General features: G+C 43.9%; 1 protein-coding gene across 1 annotated transcript in view; it reads left to right on the forward strand.

The window, feature by feature from the left end:
• Positions 1-20,876, forward strand: part of THSD1 (thrombospondin type 1 domain containing 1) — a 28,258-nt gene extending 7,382 nt beyond the window's left edge. Inside the window, exons 3-5 of the mRNA XM_050333141.1 lie at positions 4,390-5,355; positions 13,664-13,822; positions 18,503-20,876. Coding sequence (XP_050189098.1) covers positions 4,390-5,355; positions 13,664-13,822; positions 18,503-19,878 — 2,501 coding nt within the window. The 3' untranslated portion in view covers positions 19,879-20,876. The remainder of the gene's footprint in view (positions 1-4,389; positions 5,356-13,663; positions 13,823-18,502) is intronic.
• The last annotated feature ends 1,845 nt before the right edge of the window (positions 20,877-22,721 follow it).

Here is a 22,721-nt window from a genome sequence, read left to right on the forward strand (position 1 = left end):
CATGTGTTTAAGAAATTTGCATTCGTAGTGTAAAAGCAGACATTGTGACAGCTGCAGTACATTGTCAAACCATGCTAAGGATTAAACCATGCACTGCTGAAATGTCTACAACATGGAAAAATGAGAAAAGGAGTGGTTAATCCCCACTTATGGAATGAGCTGTAGCAGCAGGTAGTTCATGCAGCTGAAGGTACTTTACGAAGGAGAGAAATGGACCAAAAACGTACGCAGATTGCTCTCCATATATAAGTGAGGAAAATCTGACTAATGACTGAATGCAAAGTGTGCTACTCATGCCCCTGTGCTTGCTTCACCTCTACTCTAGAACAAGGGATCATTAGAAGATATAAAGAACCTGTAGAAGAATTGCCATCTTTTAGATGAACATAGCTCCAGTAGAAGTGGAGACACTTGTCTATGGCTCTTAGTACCACTTCTTACTTTAATAAGACAAAGTTAACCAGCCCAGTTAGGAATTACTGAGTGGGTAACCCAGTGAGGGTAAGTTAAATTCACTGAAGCCAAGAAGTGAGATGAATGATTGCAATATCCACTGTTTCTTGGTGAGTCAATCCTGTAGGCATTCACAACCAGTTGACTCAGAGGTAAAAGCTATTATTCCTGAACTGTGTAGAGTGTAGTGCAGTATGTAATTACAAGGTGCAATTAATGAGCTAAATCTCTGCTGCAGACTTTAGGTGCATCAACCTTTGCCTTATTTCCAGTTAAAGGACAGTACATAATTCATAAAATTACTTCCAAACAGTTCTGCATAGACACATCTTTGACTATCACAAGCGTGTTTTTTAGGTAACTATTTCACTCATATAGTTCTCTGTTTCAGACATGACTATTTTTTAAGTGATCCAGTATGCTCTGGAAAATTACTGTAGTGCTAAAAAAAGCCCTAACATACAACCAAACAGTATTCTCATTTCTTATCAGTTTTACTGATGTTTTTGTTCTTAGCTCTGTGCCACTGGTGGCTGACAAGCCAATAGCACAACCCAAGATGGCTTAAGCACACTTAAAAATAAGTATCCAAATAGCACTCTCAAGTAATTCTTCTTGCTCTTCAGTCACAACAAGGATTTTTCTTTTGGTCTTTCTAAGCGTGAGGTCTTGCAAAGATTGCTCTGGCAGGTTGTTGGCACCACATCCAGGCTTCTTTCAGTGGGAGACCATTGTAATGACAATGGAAAATTTACAAATGCATTGAAAGCTGCCTCTGACTGGCTGTCCAAATAGTTGGGACTAAGTTTTGGCAGGTGACACAGTCATGGGCAAATGGTAGGCTGGAGGGCAGCTGAAGGAGCTTGTGGTGGAAGCTGACTGCTTCTGAGATGTGGCTTTGGCAGCATCGTGATGAAGTCCTGTGTGGGCTGTCCAAGAGTGCAAAGTTCTTGTGCTATATACCAAACATGGGGGAAAGGATGCTGTGAACTGTGGTGCACCAGCCAGAGCTCTACAGTGCTGAGCTCCAGTAATCTCACTTCCCTCACTTCCTAAGTGATCTGCATTGGGGTTGATGGGAAGTATATGGCAGTTCCCTGCCCTCTCTCCAGTCCTCCCAACCTGAATACATAGTGCCATTACTTCTTGCCTCAGCCATTCCAAATAAAAAAACAGTGCAAACAGTCAAGACAGTTGTAAAAGAGAGTAAAGACTGTAAAGCAATAGGTACAAACATCAATGCTTTTCATTACTTTCACTTGAATGTTTTTGCTGTAGTTTAAATCTTAAAATTGAAATTTTTCCTGCTGGGTTTTTGCCATGATGTGATTTCTTTTTCACTTACAGTATTTCAGCTAAGTTGAATCTGGCCAATTCCTTTGTAGAGAAATGCATCTCTGTAGTTTGTAGAGAAATTGCCGACTCCTAGAGAAACGAAACCCCAGCGACTCGCAACCACTTCCCTGGGAAGCTCTGACATAGCTGTGAGAGCTTCATCTTTGTTAGTGTGCTCACAGTGGCCTGGAACATGCTTTCTACTGTCCTTATTAAGAGTTGCCTAGATCTGGTACTGATCTAAATCCTTGTAGATGAGTTAATGATGAGGTTCTACGAAGGGTCAAACATGCCCCAAGCCTGCTGGCTCCTCTTGCCAGCCCCATTACAACATGCTTAAGCCCAGGGCAACAGAGTTCCCCAACACAGTTGGACACTAGAGGTGATTGTCCTGTGCTCCCTGATGTCATGCTAGTAGTGAGCAAGGAAGATGGGAATGTGCTAGAGTTAATAGTAGGCCCAAGGAACAGTAGAAGGTAAAAGCTGTATGGTACAGAGATTAAGGCAGGAGTTTGGAGAACTGTGGTAACAGTAACGGAGTTAGGCTGCTACCCAAGAGATATTGACCGTAGGTGATGGTAGGAACAGGGCTGTGAAATATAGACAGGTACACATGGCAAAACCAGAACATGAAGAGCAAGGAGAATGTGTTGCTGGGCAATTCAAAGAGACATTTTTTGCAGGCACTTAGGGTCTGTTTCTTATTCTCTGAGTGTCCAAGTTGAGATCAGGTTTGCTGGGGTGACATGTGCTCACCACAGCTGGGATCAATGGGATCCTGCTTTGGATGTCTGAGGGACCATTGTATTTAAAATCAGGTCCTGGCTTTCAGAGAGCATCCACAATTAGTTGATACTTGACAGTTTTCACCTTTATGCCTGTGCCTTGGTTCTTAATGCACTAAACAAGAATAGTGACATCCTCTCATCTTCCAGGGATTTTGGAAGGACAAACTCATTAATGTTTCTAGTCCACTAATGTACTATAAGAGCACAAAAGAAGAGTCCATGGGGGAAATGAATAATTCCGTGTTATCAGGGTGGATTTTGGAGTCAATAATACATAGGACCACCCATGGAAGAATGAGTACAAAAGAGCCTTCTGGTAATGAGCACCATCCATCTGCCAAATGAAGCAGCGTCTTGTGGAAATGCAAATGAAAGACTGAGTTACAGTACATATATGTAAGAGTATATGCATGATTTATATGTGTAAGGCTGTGCATGCCACCTTTATTAGGACTTTATGTATGTGGTTGGAGCTGGTTATTTTAAGGACATGTTATAGCTGGTGGCGTGTAATAGGCTCTTTTTTTTCTACTGCACACTGCACCCCACCCTGATGTAAATGTCTGTAGCCAGTCAGATGAATTTCTTCCTGAAAATTTTCCCCGCTGAGAAGAAAGTGAATCCAAGGTGACTAACTTAAATGAAGCTTAGAGTGGTAGGCGTTCTAATATTATGTGAGATGAGTCCTGCTACTCCTGACTGTCGAGTGCTTGCCTTGGCAGTTGCAGTGTTTTTCCAGCAAAGCTTTCTTTGAGGTAATCTTAAGACATGTGTAACAGATTTAACAAGTCAAAGTATTGTTAGTTGATACTACTTATGAAAGGATTGCTTTAACTGAAATTTTACACTTCCATAGCACCTTCCATCCAAGACTCAGAAGCCTTTTCCCAGACAATTAAATAAAGATGTCTCGCAGGGCATTCTGTATCTGGAATAGATGTATGCAGTTCCCATTTTTCAGATAACCTTTCTGTGTCTGAAATCCTTAAGTTTCAGGCAATACAGAAAAGCTAGCTGAGCTAAGAACGGAAATGTGATCTTCCCAATTCATTGCTTCAGATATCATCACTAGTTACAGCCTGTCTCAGGATAATTTGGCAATGTGCACAAACATGGTCATGCAAGAAGTGAATTTGAAAAGACTGCGCCATTTATAATGAAATGATGTCATTTAGACATGTTGCACCACATCTGAGACAAGAAAAGTGCTGCAGTCACCATCACTGTTATTTTCAGCTCTTTCACTCAAGTGTCTGCAATGCAAATGAGCAAAATGAAAGATTCATAAGACAGAGAAAGAGAAGAGGCTTCAAAAAGCATCATGCAGTCTTTCTATTTGATTTAATTTGGGGGACATTTTTCATTTTTCTGTACTGAGAAACCACTGTACTTTTTTGCTAAATTATAGCTAAAGTAAATGAAAAAACAGCTGGCCTCTGTGAAGTGGACTTTAAGAATCTGTAAGTGAAAAAAGTTGAGAAGTTTGAGAATCTATCCTGATAAATTAAGTTTTCTGTGAATCTTTTGAGTGGTTTGTGGTTTATTTTAAAATACTTTTTTTTACCTTCCTGAACATTTTACTGCAGTGGACTTCGAGCTGTTCCAAATCACATCTCTGCACAAAGGAGAGGTGTTGAGCTCTAACTGCAATAGCTAGAACTTTTTTTTTTTTTGCTAACTGGTTCACTTGAAAAAGATTGAGAGCCACTTTTTAATATCCATTTTTAAAATATTTGTTTCCTTCCATAAGGTAGATAAACAATCAGTTGTCTGCTTGGTTCTTAATACTGTTGTGAAACTATTTTCCTTTCAGTTCTTGGTGAAGTGGAGTATCTCCTGTTGGAGCGCCCGGGTCATGTAGCCTTCAGCAATGACACAGTGCCTGTGGAATATCAGTACTATAGTGGTGGCAATGTGACAGCAGAGCATGCGTCCATCCTTTTGCTGGATGCCAGCACCAATGAGATAATTGCAAGAAAACAGCTTCCAGCAAATCAGTCCCAGGGGACGGTAGAATTTGAGTGTTTCCATTTCAAGAGTGCTGGTGACTTCTTGTTCAGAATGGTCTCTCCCAGAGACAACAGCAGTGCTGCCCAGTGGAGCAGAAGCAGCATGTCTGCCCTCCGTGTGGAATGGCCAGTGTTTCACATTGATTTGAACAGAAGTTCGGAGGTGTTTGGGAGCAACCTTCAGGTTGGACTTTTTACAAATGAGCGGTTGTGTGCCATGAACGAGACTGTGATTTCACTGGATGTGATATTCACCAGCACCCTTTATGAATTCAGAAGATTAAGCTCTGATGAGGCTCTGGGCATTAGAAGTAGCAAAGGAATCCCACTCTCTAGGTCCCAGTGGATAGAGTTTGACTGCCCGCCTATTGGTCAAGAAATATACCTCACTGTGTTACTCAAATCGTTAGAAACACATTCTGTCATTGCTTCCATAGGACCTGTAGATCTTCTCCACAAATTTGGATGCAGACTGGTTGTGGCAGCAGAAGCCACATGCAAAACTCTGGTTCAGGTCTTCGTAATCTCTCCACCGTGCACTTCTATCAGTGGAAAAATCGTCGTCTATAAAGAGGCTCTCAAGCATCCAAGTCAAAGAACAACTTGGCTGTATGAAAACACCCTTCACCCAGGAGACAACAGGACGGAATTTAACTGCACTTTGTTTGATGTGGGGAAGAACAAATACTGCTTTGACCTCTTTAATTTCTCAAACCGAAGCTATTTCCCAACAAGAGTTAAGGAGTGTGTAATGATCCAAAGGAATATGGGTTTGTACTGATGTTTTTCCTCTTTTAGGTAAAATCAGCACTCTTCCCAGCCAACATGGGTAATGATAAACCAGTTTCATTGTGGTGTCCCTTACTGAATAGCTACTTTTTGGATCTCCTACACCAATCAAAATAGTTGTAATGTCACATGCAGGTGGCAACAAGATAGGCTGTTATGTAGAGGAGTACAAGAGGATATCTGGTAGTAAGCGCCACTGTGTTATCATATCATAGGTATCATAGAATCATTAAGGTTGGAAAAGACCTCTAAGGTCATCAAATCCAACCATTAACCCAGTGCCTCCATGTTCACCATGTGTAATTTCATTTGTTTTCTATCAATAATGATTTTCTCGTCCCTAGGTTCTGTTTTCCTTGAAAGTAGGTTAAAGCTGAACTAAGTTAATGCTAAGTACCAACCAAAAAACCATTTAGGGCGTTCTGAATGATCTATATATGTAGTCTGGCTGAAAATGAAACTTGTTCCTCTCAGTGAGGTAAGCAGCTACTGCTGTAGATCTGGCCCACTGAAGGCTTAAAGGTAGGATTAGTCTTACCTACCTTTAAGTGTCTGAAAGCCAAGGGTCCAACACTAAGTAGTTGTCTAGATTTTTAGTCAAGATGCATCTCACAAGGGTGATTCATGGGTATAGAAAATACATGGGCTGAATCCTCACCTGGGTGTTTTTTTCTCTAGCCTATTTGCTGTGAAAGTTTAGAGCCCTACCTGTTAGATGCACAAATTTTGGTGAGATGAATCAGGATTTGGCTACAGGGAAAGACACTGTCATGTCACTTGGACAGCTTGTGGGTTTTTCAAGCAGCCTTTCAAGACATGTCTACTGCTTAGAACAGACCAGGGTGCATTTTCTGACCCATGAGGCCACCTGGCAGATCATGGGTCACATTCATATAGCTAAAATTTTCCCTAGAGGAAAGATTAGAATCATACAAGCTGCCAGCTGAGAACAGTCCGTGGTCCATATAGTCCTTTGGACCATGGTCAAACATGGTCTGGCAGAATGCTTGTTGGCAGAAGCCAAAACCAAGCCCAAGAGTATGATCACAGTTAAGAGTGATCACAGTTAAGCACACAGGCAGAGCTTGAGTGTTTTGATGATCTCAGAGGTCTCTTCACACCCAGTTAATTCTTTCCTCAGACCTGTTTAAAACCTTTCTATCCATTCTATTTGTATCTATATATCTTACGCAGCTGTAGCAGCAGAGGTGGCAGTCCAGGTTTGACAGAGTCTACAAATCACAGTTGCATGGCAGAGGATGCAGATGAGCCAAATATCCTTCTCATCACTCATTTGTGGAAGGCAGCCACAGTGGGGGGGGGGAGGGGCTGTATGTGCACGAGGTAATTGGGATTGGGTTGGGTTAGGTTGTCATGCCTGCACCATGGAACGTAAAAGTGAATGTTCCCATTTGGAGCAGGCTTGTGTGTATAGGTAACAAATTAGTCTTTCCCATCTGTACACTTCAGAGAGGGAGTTGAAAGATTTGAGATGTGCACCATTTTCCTCGCCTCCCCACCCTGGTCTCCCTGAAAAGGAAGTGCAGGAACTCTAGCCAAAAAATGGTCATTGCACTTCATGGGCAGGTGTCTGAGCGGCATCATGAGGACTCCAAGAGTGTGGAGGACATCCTTCAGAGCACACAGTCCAGACACAGCCTACCTTAATTAGGTTCTTAGCTTCATGTGGTCTTACTTTGTACTCTTTTCACAATTCTAAAGCTGTTAGCTATTTAATTAACACTCTGTACTAAAAATGACACATGCCAAACCCAGTGCATAGTTCCCTTCATCTTAACTTCCCATCTACATTCTCTGTTGGCACTCTCTCTCTTCCTTTGGCATAGAAAAGTCTATCTAAAAACGAAAGCATATTATTTTCTTAATGGAGATAATTCTCAAGGAAAAAGGAAGAGAGAATTCTAATTTTTCCACTGTGCTTGGGTGGTATGTTACACTGATATGATCTAGATAATTGCCCTGGCAGATAAATACCTAGCATATGATATAGATACGTTTCTGTGCCCAATATTTAATTGTTTTAATTGAAGAGATCCATATTAAGCAATAGCTTCCTGCAATCTGCTCTGTTTCCTTGGGTTCCCCAATAGTATAATCCTTACAACTACAGTCGAAAGAATCAGGCTATGCCTCTGAAAAACTGAGTTGAGTCAATAGCTGCCACATTAAGAGTATCAGCTCTATAAAGCCGATGAAAGCAAAACCACACCATGTAGTCGTAAATAAAATGTCAACCTGAAATTAATTAGACTGCAGCGCATCCGACTTCTTGCCTATATCTGTAAGACTTCAAAGCCTGCAGGCAGCATTTGAAAAGACTGGTGTGCTCTGGGAGGGGCACATCAGCCTGAAGCCACGACAGACAGAGCAAGCCTGTGCTGCTTGTGATGGCTATCTGCCTCCTGGCTCCTTTGGAAAGTGCACTCCTGAGCCCTCTCACCCTGCTGCAGGGCACTGTGCAGTGGCCTGCGTAGACCCAGACCCCTCAGTAAAACATGCGACTGCTGCACAACAGACACCTCACCTCAAGTCTCTTATTCTCTGCTTTGGACTTCCTGAACTCAGTTTAAGTCAAGGAGAAGTGATAAATCCCCTAGCCCAGGCTCCTGTGAAGCATGGGCCCTCATTTTCATTCAGTTACCCTGGTGTTGAGTCCCAAGAGTTATCCAGTCTTTTATTGAAGACACCACAAAACAGAGACTTTTATGTTAATTTTTCTCAGTCTTGTGCTCTGATTTACTTATTCTTTAAAAAGGGAAACTCTGTGAGTTTCATAACTAAAGCTCATCTAGCTTCATCCTCTGGTGACTGCGTTTTACTCTGCTGCTTTCTGTTAGCTGTTTCCTATCCACTGTCTTGTCCTCGTGAAGATCATCCAGGTGATCTCAGTCCTTCCAGATTATCTCAGTGTTTTGAGATAAACTGAAAAGACTTGAGTCTTTAACTGGAAGAGATTTCTTCAGGATTTGATTAATTTATTGATTCTCTTTGGCTCCCTTTCTGTTATTTTAAACACTCACTTTTATTTGATGACCAGGGTACTAGCTTTCGGTGCTGTGTTCAGATGTCCTCCTTACTGATGCTGCTTGAGCAGTAGCACTTCCCTCACCCCTATCTCTGCTCTCATTCCCCCAATTGCATTAGGTAAATTTGCCATGACTTTCACCCTGTAAACTCTTCTTGCACTGTTTTTGTGTATGTAGTCTGCCATCCTGCAGGTGCGATTTGCATTCCTTCTTAGATTTTTCATTCTGCTGATTTATGATCTATTTTGTTTGAATTATCCTAACTTAGCAAGTACCCTATGGTGCTCCATACAACTGCACTATCTACTTTTGTCATTACAGGAGTGACATATTTTCTCAGTAATGGTTTTATATTTATTTTCCTGTCAACTAGGGAAGCACTGGACCTTATACTAATCCCTTTGGAATCTCTCCAAATGGATTCCCACTTGGTGATGGTTTTCTGTTGACACTTGCATATCCAATCTGTCACTCAGCCAGTTCTTACTTCATTTTAGCATATGCTCTATTGTTATGAAGAAGAGATGTTGTTTTGTAAAAGATCAAAGTTCCTAAATCATTAAAATTATCTTCATGCAAACCACAGAGGATGAGATAAAAGAGGATGATTTTGCCACATCTATTTTCCATATATGAGACCTCAGTTATATTCCTGATCCTTTGTCAATCCTGCTCTTTACTCCTCGTCCCAGCCAGGTTTAGTACAGCCTTTTGGAACAGGAATCTGACTTGTGCTTGAAGCAGGAAGGAGAAAGCTCCTGGTGGCCCTGAGCAGGCCAGGGCAGCAGGTCTTCCAGCCCAGGCCATCAGCCTCAGAACAAGTGTCACAAAAACCCTGTGCTATCTGAGACTGTGAATATATCTGTTAAAGGTGGGGAATTCATGCATTAAACATGAGCCAGCACTTGTGCAGCTTTCTGCAGACTCTAGGTGGAGAACCAGTGAAAAAATTAACAATGAGATGTGAGTCACTTCATTCATCTCAGTGGGCTCTTCACTGTTTGACACAGGTGACTTAGGGTCATGCAGCTGTTTTTTCCCTGGTGTTTGACCCAGTTATTTGGATGTCTGAGGTAGGAAACTGTGTTAGACCATCTTACCCAGCACCAGATGAATTGCAGGCTCATTCTCTTCAGTGCTTTATCCTGTGCTTTGCTCATCTGGGTTTTAAGTGTCCCCAGCAGTGAGATTTCTGCACTCCTTAGAAGGATGTTCCATGTCCTAGCCTGTATCCTACTTGAAACATTTCTGATGAGAGGGATAAAATTATTCAGTAACGCCAAAACATAGAAAAAGGCATATTTTCTTCATATTTCTGGTGTTAATTAACTTTCTTTTCCAGTTCTTAGTTACACTCCGGAGACCAATTTCAACTTTGGTGTGACTCCCAGTGAAGTCTCTTACACTTGCCTACAGCAGAGATGAATTTTGTTCATCTGACTTTTGCTAGCTGTCAAAGAAACTATCTGTATGTCAGCAGGGCATAAGAAATGCAGCTGTTTCCAGAAAAGGGAAAGAGGAAGTCAGGGAAAGACCTTCTGAAGGGAAAAGTGGTCTGTAAGGGAGGAGAGGAGTAAGTGGAGTGTCTAGGGGTTAGATAGGGGCTTGCAACTTCCATCAGATTTTTGCTCCCTGAATAAAACCATATGAATCAGACTTGCTAGTCTGGGAAGGAATTAGCTCTACAGCCTAAATCTGCACCTGGCTTGCATTTATTTAGAAACAGGCAGATGCAGGGGATCTGGGAATGCCAGGGCTGGTTTGTACCCAATCCACTTCTGTGTCAGTTAATTCTCCATCTCTACACATTAGGAATTAATCAGATGTTACAGAGTCTCTGAGTTAGCTCTTAGCTTCTGGAAAAAAATAATTTTTAGGCTGTGACTCCACAGTTCCTAAAGCTGCCTATTTGTGGGGAAAAGACTGTAATTTTCCCAGGTGGATTCTATGTTTCCTTCCTTTAAAGAGATCCTTGTCCTTTCATCGTCCAAATTAGTAACCTGTTGGAACATGCCACCATTTCAGTGTACCCAAGCTTCATTTCTGTGGAAGGTTGAGAAAGGTGTTTCCCAAGGTCTTGTCCAAACACCCATGCAATGCATGTAAACCCATTTTCAGGGCCTGAAAACTGATCTCGGCTTCCAAAAATACCTTGCAATCTGCCAGGTTAGCATAGATGTTTATGTGAACTTGTAAATAATCAGTGATTTTGTCCCATATCATTGGCCTTGTTGAAGTGCATGGGACTATCCTGTGCATCGGGCTGGAGGGATGATGCTGAGTGTCCCTCCCTGACTGTGCTGATGGATAGCAGTGCATGCACAGAGTCTTACGAGGTCAAAAATATGAGAGGAGATATTTACGGAGAGCAACAATTAACACAATTAATTGCATGTATCTTTTATGTTGGCAGACCTGCCAACTGTCAGCTGGTTCAGACTAACTCATCAGTTAGATGTCTTCACGTTGATAATTGATTCCTCAGTTGTATGTGAAAAAAGTTTGCGCTTATTAGAACTTGTTTGCAGTGCATACCTTCTTGTTCTCCCCCCCGGCACCTTCAATCTGTTTGTCTTAAATGGAGGTTAATCATTTCATTTCCTTGGGGGAGAATAAATTATACTTCATTTTCTTTTACATTCTGGTAATTGCAGGAGGCTGCAGAGCAAGTTGCAGGAGTTTAAATCTTCCATCTTTCATTGCAGCTGGAGCACTTCTTGTGCTCCTATTGCTTAAGGCACATTTCTTAGCCCCAAAGCTATGGATGCCAGGTGTTTTTGCTAAGGAACTCTGTGCCTTTAGCCGAAGCCCAAGTCAGTGAAAAATATCTGAGAGCAATGGGCACATCTTAGGTTTGACGTCAATGTGGAAAAATTACTCATCCTAAGTGTTCTTGTATGTTGAAACCCACAGGCACCAATGTGGAGACGGCATCAATGCCGAGCACCCTCCACTATCACGAGTATTAGCACTGGAGGCAACCAGAACCTTTCTGAGTCTGGCTCTATATCTGACTCTAATTAACAGATGTTTAAACAAGCGGGGAATGTGGAGAGACGGAAATGAATTAGCTCACACACTGAAAATTATGGCAGGAATTCACCAAGCTGCTCACACAAAGCAGTCTACAAGGATGTAGGTACTTCTCCAAGTAGCCCCTCTGCCAGTGGTGAGGGACACTGCTGGAGTCCTTCATACTGATATGAAGAGAAGTGTTGTGAGATCACCAAATAATGTGATATCATGAAATCCTTTTTTGAGGAGGGATCAGTGAGCCCTTGACTGACTACTAATTATGAACATTTTTTCTTACTGCCCTCACCAATAGCTTTGCTTGCTAACTGATGTGGGACTCCTTACCCCAACAAACTTCCCCCATTCCCTCCTCCCTGACATCCTCTGATTCCCTTTTCTCCTGACACCGTACACCATCTTGCTTCGTTTTGCACTTTACTGGGAACTGGCATGGCTGCAAACTGGAGGAGGAGTGTGAAAGCTCAGGCTGCCTTTGGGCTCCTCTCCCCTGCTGTAGCAGCTCCCCAGCTCCAGACACAGAAGGGTGAAAGCAGAGAGGCGCGTGAAGAGCACAAGTGAAAAACAGCCTGGGATCACGGATATCGTAGTATGGTAGTGGAGTCAGTGGCAAAACAGATGGGAAGGTCACTTGGTGTTGTGGGGGCTTAAAACCGCAGCGCCACTGGGGTGTCTCTCTGTGCCCATCTCCACTGTGGATTAGGTGAGGCAGATGCACTGGAACATGCACGGACACAAATGTGCTTGAGTATGTGCCCACACATGCTTTACAGCCTTGGCTGACAGCACAAGTGTAAGCTCAACACCTCTGTGCCTCGTCCTGCAGTGCAGGTGAGTACCTGCACCCAGGAGAGCAGCCCTGCTGCTGCTGTTGGGCTGCTCGCAGTAACATTACTCATACTGGCATACTCACAAAAATTTGTAGGACAGGGCCCAAAGCAGTTAAAATTTCGTGTTTATTGAAACACAGCTGTATTTATCTTTGTTAGAGGTACTTAAAAATAATAAACACACTATAAACCATACAGCAACCAATATAACATGAAATCATAAAGCCATTTTCAGTCGTGTAACACTGTCTAGTCTTTTAACATCATAACTTGGTCAAGGGCTCAAGGGCATATTAGCAGCAGTGCTAAAATTAAAAACCGTGGCCTATGTTGGCAGTAGCAGCACCATAAATTATTTAAAAGAGCAAACTTTAACAAACCTGATCTACTTTAAAAAAAAAAATTTATTCAGATGTTCTTCTACCTAATCCGCAAGCAGTGAAATGGACTTAAGTAGTCTATTGTTTTTCTTTCTGCCAGATTTCAAAACTAGACCACTAAGTCAACTGATCCATAGCAGAGTCCCCTGGGGTTTTGTTCTTTGAGATTGTACCTGAACTTGTGCATTAGTTTGGAATTTAAAGTTGTGGTGCTGCTTCATTGTCACAGCTGTCAGATATGGGTAGGAATGGTCCCTCCTTTTTCTCTCTTGTTTCTTACTGCTGTAAAGTTCGAGTGTTGAACATTGGATGAGGATGTCATTTAAGAAAAAGAGGGATTTTATTACACATTAAAAAATGATAATGTTCAAAGTATTATTAGAACCTGAGTCTGCCTCCACTTGAAATAAATAAACATACAAAATTTCATCTTGAGTTAATTGCCTAACCATAAACAATAAACCAAAGGGACCTGTAAACTGTCAAATTAATGATTCAATAATATGTTCATGTGCTGAGAAGATAATAAGGAGAAAAAGCAACGTTGCCATTTCATTAGGCCTTGTAGGCTTATCCTCCTGTCCCAGTCATATAAATCAGCAGTAACTATACTTGGGCCAATAAAGTTATCCTGCTGTAAATGCACTGTTTGTCAGGCAGGAATTGGATTAATATATAAATTACCAGCCCACTCCAAAGGTCTGTGGATTCATTTCCTTTTGCTATTGTTCCAGGCAGAACTTGCTTGTCAGTTGACTGACTGCTGTGTTGCAGGCTAGGGCTTGGGGTGAAAAAAGGAAAACAACAAGTGGAATCTTAGGCCCAGACTCTGATGGGAACAGAAACAGGTCCCTGGATGCTGCGTGCTCTTTTGGTCTTGCTGTTTGCATTTTTTTGTTATTTGTTGCTGTTTTTCTTAAAAAAGAAGGCAAATGGCTTTGTCTTTAAAGGTAAGGAGACAGACACACTCCTCATTGCTGTGAGCTTTTTTATTTGCAGAAGCATGGAGCCCATGGCAGCCCTGGAGCCCTTGCAGTGTCACCTGTGGGGACGGCATCCGGGAGCGCTTCCGAGAGTGCCTCACCTCCTCGCCGGCAAAACCAGGCTGCGCTGGATCACCGAGGGAGACTTCCTTGTGTTCACTGGAGGAGTGTGTGTGTACGTACCTCTGCTGTCCTCTTCCCCCTGGTTGCATGACTGCCCTGGCCAAAGCAAAGGGCCTGTTGTGAGAAGGGCTGTGTAAAACGGAAACATCTGCTCTCTCCTGCGGGGGGCTGTCACGTTCCTGTGCTCGACGGAGTAGGGTGGAAGCCTCCATGCATTTGTGGGACAGCTGGAGGTAATGCTCCAAAAGAAATAAGATTACTGAATGCTGTGGGTGCCATGGAAGCAGTTTAAAGCCTCCATCATGGCCAGGGAGCAAAGAAGCACTGAAAGAGAGATCTTAGGACTAGCAGAACATGTACATTAGTGAAAGCCACTCCAGCCAGTGGGAATCTATTAAAAAGTTAGTCTGTTAAAAAAAGAGTGTTGGTTCTAGCTGGGACCTGTGGTGTGAGGTTCCCATTCTGTGAGTTTTTTGAGGTGGCAGTGCCAGGACTGCCCCTGCACCAGCCTGTCACTGCTGTTGGCCCATGATATTGCAGGCTGGCCACTGCTGGTGAGTGGCAAGTTGGTGAAGTTACAAGAGACCTGAGCCTCCTGCAAGATGAGAGGGTTGTTCCAGCAGCTGCACAGCCTCCAGTGAGGCTGGATGAGGCTGTGCCAGCACCATGGTCAGGTGCTTATAGTTACCATGAGGAGGATGAGAAGTGCTCCTTTTAGCAGGGTGCTGGTGCTCAGTTCATGCAAAATTTCTGTTTCTTGAAAACTCCCTGCTGAAAAGGAGTGTGCTGATGCCAAGGGTCCAAGAGATCCATCTCCTCAGAAAGTTGATCTACAAGCTCCCATGCTTTTGTGTCCTACGGGCACCAAGGGTGCAGGGATGGGGAAGGAAAGATACCCAGGAGCTATGCAGGCTCCTGGGCTCTCAGGCTGTAATTTAACAGATATTTTTAGTTATTAAATAGTGAGCAATGCCTTACCCTTTGCTTTGGCTGCTTGCATGTACTTCCTTCTGCTTGCACAAGTGCAGTGTGGTGAACTGGAATGGAGCCAGCTAAAAAATAGACAGTTTGGGGATGTGGGAAAATTGTTTAGCACGTGGCCACTGCAATGCTTGTGCCACTGAAAAGAGAAGGACAGCAGGGGGAGAGAATGAGTAGCTGGAGCAAGAAGAGGGCAGGACTACGTTTTAATAGAGGTGTTGGCTTGAATCAGTTTCAAGGTATCTGTGGATGAAGGCCTCAGGAGTATACAGACAGGACTGAAATGTGTTGTGGAGCACTTTAAGAAATGGGTTGTATTGAAAAAAAGTTTGGGTGAAGGGAAAATATTAAAAATTATATTTCATCAAGCCAGGGATTGCATTTTGTCAGTTTTCACACAGCACTTGGAATGTTTTAACAGGTCTGATGTTTTTGATGACTTGAAAATGCTGGCCATGTGGGTTTGCTTATTTTGTAAAGCTGTAAGTTCAAGCAGGGAGGAACAACTCAGATGTTTTGGGTCCCAGTTTAAAACTAATGTCCTGCTTTAGGGCTGGTTGTTTTCCCTATGCCAAACTCTATCAGACTGCTGTCGGCAGTAACGCCACCAGCAAAGTGCAGCGAGGTGCTTGGTGTTTTTCTAAAGCTGATGTTGAGCTGTTCCATGCCTCCTGTTACCTGCTGGAGAGGTATGTCTTTAAGGACGTCATTTGGTTTGGCTCCTTGCCAGCCAGTTTCATAGCCCTCCTCTGGAGCTCAGAGAATAGTCCTGGTGCACAGAGCTCCCCAGGGAGCGGTTCTGTGCATTCAGAGCATGTGCTGGACACATGAGTTGTGTGCGTGCCTTGCTTTTCATGCACAGAGCTGAAAGGCCTCTCTGGTCCTTCTCAGAGGTGTCACTCTCTCCCATGCAGGTGTGCAACTGTGCAAGGTAAGTGAGGGTTGCCAGAGAGGTCAACCATCCTGTGCATACGCTGTTCACATGCCTATGGCAATCTGGTTTGAGTTACAGTATGACAGCACTCAGCAGGTCTGGACAGTCCCCAAATTCCAGTGAGGTCTCTGGGTTAATAAAGAGGGGTTTATATACATAAAAATCAGGTGCACAGGAGGCCTGCATCTGTACCCTGTGGGATCATCTGGAGGAAATACCTTGCTTCTCTCTTGCACATGCTTTCTAATCCTCCTGCTCCCAGCTTCCTTTACAGAATCACCTATATGATTTCATCCCATTGAATCTTAGGTTCCTTGAGAAGTGACTTGGCACTGCGACTTCATGGTGTTCATCTGCTCCTGATCTCAAGCTGGGAGTTTGACCCTTCCCACCTCTGCTGTCTGCAGCTCTCCAAAGCAGATGAGCTTTGTTTTCAGCGTAACCCTGCAGTCATTAGTCCAGCAGATGGAGCAAATGGCTGAATGAGTGAGACCAGCAGAGTGTAGGGGCGGGGGAAGATGAGGTGCAGAGAGAGGCAATCCACAGTGACGAAATCCTGTTTTGAACCTCGGCATTTGCTAAGCTGTTAGCTGCCTGCTCCAAATGATGCAGCACAGTGTGCATTACAAATGGAGAACAGAGTATTTGGAAAATCAACCGTGAGCAACAGGGCTGAGAGAAGGATTAGAAATGGATCAATTGCTCTGCTGCAATTAACAGAGCAAATGCTGGGCCTGTCTTCTTTCTTGAGGTCAGCTTGTTCACTCCCTGATCAAGCCTCCAGAACAGCAGTGCTCTGGGCTCTGGCATGGTACCACTGGGCTGAATGCAAGTTTTAGAGATCCTCCTGAAAGATTCATCAGTCTTGTTCTTTAATCTGGTTTCAAGCTCTCAGAGTGACACAAAGATTAGAGTTTATCCATTGGCAGGATTTTTTAAAGGCCTTGGGGCTGTCAGGTAGCCCTGAGTCAAAGAAATGGACCTCCTTGCCCAACCCAGCACCCTACATGTCTGTTTTTAGCAGCCTGAGACCTTATGGTCTATGTTCATCAGTGCATTTATGCATCCTGCACACCTAAAAGCTGCACTACCAGCTTGTTCTTGAATAGTTTTTTTTCTGAATTATGGGAAGTATGTGGTGTCTACTTCTCATTATTCTGCAATTGCATTTCTAATGCCTGGGCAGTCACTGTTGTGCAGGCAGGAGCACCTACCGAGTTTTACAACCACTGTCACTCTGATGGAAGGCTTTGGCTTCTGGATAGAACAAGAGACTAGGGCAGGGTAGTTCAGTGTTTGAGATCATAGCTTCAGGGCCAGCTCTTGTCAAGTATGACTGACCAGCCTTGCTCTCCAACAACATTTTCGTGGCTTTACAGAGCTGATGTCTGACCCCAAAAAATGAGAAGTGCTTTTCCCAGCAGCTATTCTCTTTTCCCAAGCAGCTATCAGTATGACAAGAGGACATGGTCTCAAGCTCTGCCAAGGAAGGTTTAGGTTGGATATTAGGAAGAAATTCTTTACAGAGAGGGTAATCAGGCTTTGGAATGGGCTGCCCAGGGAGGTGGTGGATTCTCCGTCCCTGGAGGTATTTAAGAAGAGATTGGATGTGGCACTGAGTGCCATAGTCTAGTAACTGTGGTGGTAGTGGATCAAGGGCTGGACTTGATGATCTCAGAGGTCCTTTCCAACACGTCTGATTCTATGATTCTGTGATTCTATGAACAGATACTAAAATTAGCTGCTGGACCAATTCATCCACTTTCAACCATGCTGTATTCTGCTTAAGGCTGTCCCTGAAATCCTGGAGACCTCATTCAAAAAAGAATCATTAGTTTCTTATTGGTTCAGCCACCTGTGATGTGGTGCAATGGCCAGATGAGAGGTTTAAATAGGGCTGTGGACAGCTCTGAGATGTTCTCATTGCAGGTTACAATCATAAAATATCTCAAGTTAAAAGTAACCCATAAGGATCATTGAGTCCAACTTCCTGTCTTCACAGGACTACCTAAAGCTAAACCATATGACCTAAGACTGTCATCCAGGAGGTCCTTGAACTCTGGCAGGCTTAGTGCCATGACAGGCTCCCTGGGGAGTCTGTTCCAGTGGCTGGCACCCTCTCAGTGTGGAAAGGTTTGCAGAGTATTCTTCCTTGTTGGAAGTTCCATCTCCAGTGCACAACAGAAGAGGGTCAGTCCTAGAATATTAGGGACACCAGAGCAATGGCCTTTTCAGTTGAGAGCTTGCTGTGAGATGTTAAGGTTTTGGCCTCTGGGGCTGTGGCACCAGACAGTGGTGGAAGCAGCACCCTCAGAAGAGAGGTGCTTAGAAAAGTTTCACTGCCTCTGTGAGTGCTGCCTCTCTGCTCTTCAAACTCATTCCAATTCTCACACCCACATAAGCTCACCTAAAAATAATTTTCAAGTGGTACCTGAAGTACTAGTCTCTGTTGGATTTTTTTTCCTTTTTATGGCACTTTTTATCAGGGAATCCTAAAGCAGTTAATAAAGAAGGGCAAATAGAACTATCCCATTTTAGACTTATTTAGGAATGCCTTGTGGAAATGGCAAAACAGGAAAAAGTAATGACTGCATTTAAAAGCCCGTGGATGCCTTGGCTTTAAAGTAGGTAGGTCTGTTTGGGCCAGTTTGAAGTCATCAGTAGTAAGTCGTCTCCAGTGAGCAAATTTTAATGGCAGACAACTTCCTGTAGAGTATTAATTGCTTATTTTTACTTTGTAGTAAAATATCCATCCTCAAGTACCAAAATGCTGATGCCAGTGCAACTCTGACAGACGTGTGTGCTCTCTCTTAACAGCTGTCAAGCCTCCAACCTCGCCTCCTGTCCAGCCAGGAGAGAACCGGAAAGCAGATAATATAGTTACCATCACAGGTATCTCCGTATGCTTGTTTATCATCTTTACCACCGTTCTCATCACCCTCTGGAGGAAGCTCTGCAGAGCTCAGAAATGCAGCACCGCTGTCCGACGAAACTCTGTCCATTCCCCTGGCTTCCGGAAAAACTCCGACGAGGAGAACATTTGTCAAGGCAACAAGCAGCGGGACAGCTTTGCTGAAGGAGGGGATGCCCCTGTTAACATTCCTCTGACCTATAGGCGAAGCCTCCAATTTGCCCAAGAAGATGATGCCTCTGGGAGTGAAAACTTTCAGCCAAACGCCCAAAAAATAATCCCTCCAATTTTCAGCTACCGCTTGGCACAGCAGCAGCTGAAAGAGATGAAGAAGAAAGGCCTGACAGAGACCACTAAGGTGTACCATGTCTCTCAGAATCCCCTCACGGACACAGTTGTTGGTGCCACCGCGATGCTTCCCCTGAGCGGGGAAAGCCAAGAGGAGGTAGCGGCAAACAAATTTCGGATCAAATCTCCATTTCTGGACCAGCCAGCCAGTCAGCACAAATTCCTGGGGGAAAGCTCTCACCCCAGGCTGGATTTTCCGTTCTCACAGACCAATCCTGCAGTGAGCCCTACCCAAACCCTGGTAAGAAGAGCTCATTTCAAGCACCAGGATAACAGAGCAGACTTGCCCGAGAGGGGCTATCACAGGAACTCACAGTTTAGAAGAACAGCCAGTTTCCATGAAACTAAAAAGGCCAGGCCTTTCAGAGAGAGAAGCATGTCCACTCTCACACCCCGACAGACTCCTCTCTACAACTCCAGGACCAGGACATGGGACCAGAGTCTGGAGGACAGGACACGGCCAAAATCAAGAAATGCTAATCCAGCGTGTGAAAAGCTGGATCAGCCCCACAACACTGTGCTGGGGTGTGAACCACAGGGCCATGGCACGAAGTCCCACCACAGGGCAGGTCCCCCGGTGAGGAAGCTGGACCTGATCACTGACCGCCAGCCTGCTGGTCAGGAGAAGGCAGCTGAAAAACCTGAGCCCAGCCGAAGTAAGAGGGGCCCTTCACCTAACCCCAGAGGCATGTGGCGGAAAGAAACAGGCTCAAATGGCAAAGATAATTCCCAGAGAGGCCTAAGTGTAAGCCCTGCCCAGCACCGTAGGGACAAATGCCAGAGCTTCCCTTTGGACCCTGAGTTTGCCTTTTATGATAATAGTACTTTTGGCTTAACAGAGGCAGAGCAGCAGATGATCGACCTCCCTGGATATTTTGGTTCAAATGAAGAAGATGAAACAAGTACTCTAAGCATTGAGAAACTGGTGATCTGAGTTATTCATTGCAGCCCTGCAGGAGGGGCATGCATGGTAGAGAATCTGCAGGATCAGTTGGCTTCTGGTAGAAGAAGCAACAGGAATCACGTTACCTTCACACGGAGCAGGAGGGAATAATGCCCCACATCTGGCTTGTGGGAACATATTCCTTTCTAATTACTGAGAAGTGCTTTCATATAATATTTCTTTGTATGCATGTGTGTACAATACACACAAAACACCCTGGGAAAGCACGTTAGTGAAGGTGTGACCCAGGAATAGCCAGTAGATTTTATTGCCTAAATAATGGTCATGTTTCATGAATCAAAGATGATGAGTGCCACTGACGTAGCCTTTCGCACCTTGTGGACTCTGTACTAGTAGACTGTGACATACTGAAGCATTCATTGTCCAGCATCCTCAACCATCTGCCCTGGTTAGTGAATGATTTCCCATTTAGAAAGGACAAACAGTGGTGAACAGTTTTCATCATTTTTCTGGTAATCATCATTGAACTGTTGTAGTTGCTCAAATAAGTCACCTGGTGGGGTTTTTTTAGTGGGTTGCATGAAAGTGCAAACAGCTGATGCAGAATACTTGGAGTGAATTTAAAACTGAGGAGGCATTTTTCATCATTCAAGACTTTGATATTTTCTTTCTGTCAATATTTATGCCAAGAAAACAATAATGTACAAATATTTGCAGGAAATTTGTAGAAAAGGCATGCTACAGGGAGGGCGAAGAAAACAGATGATCAGATTTTAGTCCTTGCAGAAATGTTACTACAGAATGTTACCTGTAAAAAGCACTGAGAACTGTTGAATCATGCGTCCTTTCCATAATTACCCTTTCCTTTATTAAATTTTTTAATGTAAATATATTGACAACAATACTACTACAGCAAGAGCAAAATAAATTATGAACAAAACCAACAAACAACAAGATTATTTGGTTAATACCTGTTATGTTAACAAAAATTAAAAATAAAATTACAACATCTGGTGATTCATAAAGAATCTTATATACTCATAGAATCATCTAGGTTGGAAAAGACCTCTAAAATCATCAAGTTCGACCATTAACGTAACACCACCATGTTTACCACTAAACCATATCACCAAGTGCCACATCCACATGCCTTTTGGACACTTCCAGAGACCGTGATTCCACCACTTTCCTGGGCAGCTTGTTCCGATGCCTGACCACCCTTTCAGTGAAGAATATTTTTCTCATATCCAATCTCAACCTCCCCTGGCACAATTTGAGGCCATTTCCTCTGGTCCTGTGACTTGTTACTTAGGAGAAGAGGCCAACCCCCACCTTGCTACAACCTCCTTTCAGGTAATTGTAGAGAGTGGTAACAGTGAAGTACAACAGCCATGATGGGTTTATCTGTTGTGCTTTCAAACTAGAGATCATGAATTTGCCATTATATTTTGCTTCAAGTGTTCAGAGTCGGGTCGGAACCCTGGTTAACAACAGAAGCAGAGCTCAGGCCAGAAAGAATGACTTAGAGACTTTGCTTGCCATTTGATGGGATAACTGTCTCTCCAGGGACTTGCAAAGAGCAAGGTAATGCTAGTGGGAAAAAGCAAGAAAAGAGGAGGTGCTGCCCATGGAGGTAGGTGGGAGAGAACATAGGTTTAGGCGGTGGACTGTCAGTCTTAAATCAGCTCTCCCATAAGGAGCCCAACACTACCTGCCCTTTAACCTGCCTTGTGGGTGTGAAGGAAAAATTGCATGTGATCCGTTCTCTGGAAGGAGCTGCTATCTTTCTCAAAATGGGCTTTCTGAGCAGAAAGATAGGTTTCCCAATCCCACACTTCCCCCCTCCCCCCACCCGCTGCAAAGCAACAGCAATTGCAAAGGAAGAGCAGCGTCACTGTGTGTCAGCTGCCAGTTACCAATGGCACCCCACTGAAGTGTCCAAAGCATGCACAGGTAGCTTGACAGGCACACCGTGTCACTTGCTGTGACAACCTAGGAGCAAAAAGGCTCTCAGCATTTGGCCACCCGAATCAAACCCGGCTGTTTGAATGGTCTTTTTGATGGGTGAAGTTTTGAAGCTGCTGCTGGAGCGGCAGATCCAACTCGCAGGGTGATGTGCACTCCCTCTTTCCCAGGAGCTGTGCCAAGAGGGCACATTGTTGGTGTTCAGCCTCTGGCCCAGCGTGGCATTAGTACTGGCTATGCATTCCCATAAGCTGTCAGCTTGAAATGCTGTTTAAGCGTGTAAGAACGTGTCCATGCTTGAAGAGTTATCCAAAGGCAGTCAAATGTAATGAGTCTTTAAATTGACTTAAATGAGCTGGAAATCAGACCTTCTGAAGCAATTGTGGCTCAGGTTACTCACCATCCCTGTACTAGGGTAAACTCTGTGGTGTGAGGCACATTTGCCCTGAAGGAGAGATCTGTCAGCCTTGGAGCTGCAAGGCTACAGTATCTATTTAAGCTTTGTTGAGCCTCCCAGCATGGGAAACCCTGGAGAAACCAGAGATCAAATGTACAGCACAGCAATATTCAGCAAGCATTCCCCTAACCTTTAGTGGGAGTGATTTGAGCTTGGCGGTAGCCCTCAGATCAAATAAGTACTCAACTAGTGGCATTTTACTCTGTTTATTGAGATAAAGGGGTTCTGAAATGCTTCCTGGGGTTTGCTGTGGGAGCTTAAGGCTCCTGCACAAAGGCCTGTGACCCCGGCATCTCCGAGGGGGTCCCCTGTGCCACAGGAGGGCAGAGAAGGGGGAGTGTTGGTCTAAATCAAATGCTGCTTCCTGCAAACTTGTCTCAGGGTTGGGCTGTCTTCAGAACAGCTCCTGTAATGCATTAAATGTACTTAGGTACACTTTACAAAGACAACC

Source organism: Myiozetetes cayanensis, unplaced genomic scaffold, assembly GCF_022539395.1.
Source record: "Myiozetetes cayanensis isolate MyiCay16 unplaced genomic scaffold, myiCay2020 scf5-8, whole genome shotgun sequence".
Classification (NCBI taxonomy): domain Eukaryota; kingdom Metazoa; phylum Chordata; class Aves; order Passeriformes; family Tyrannidae; genus Myiozetetes; species Myiozetetes cayanensis.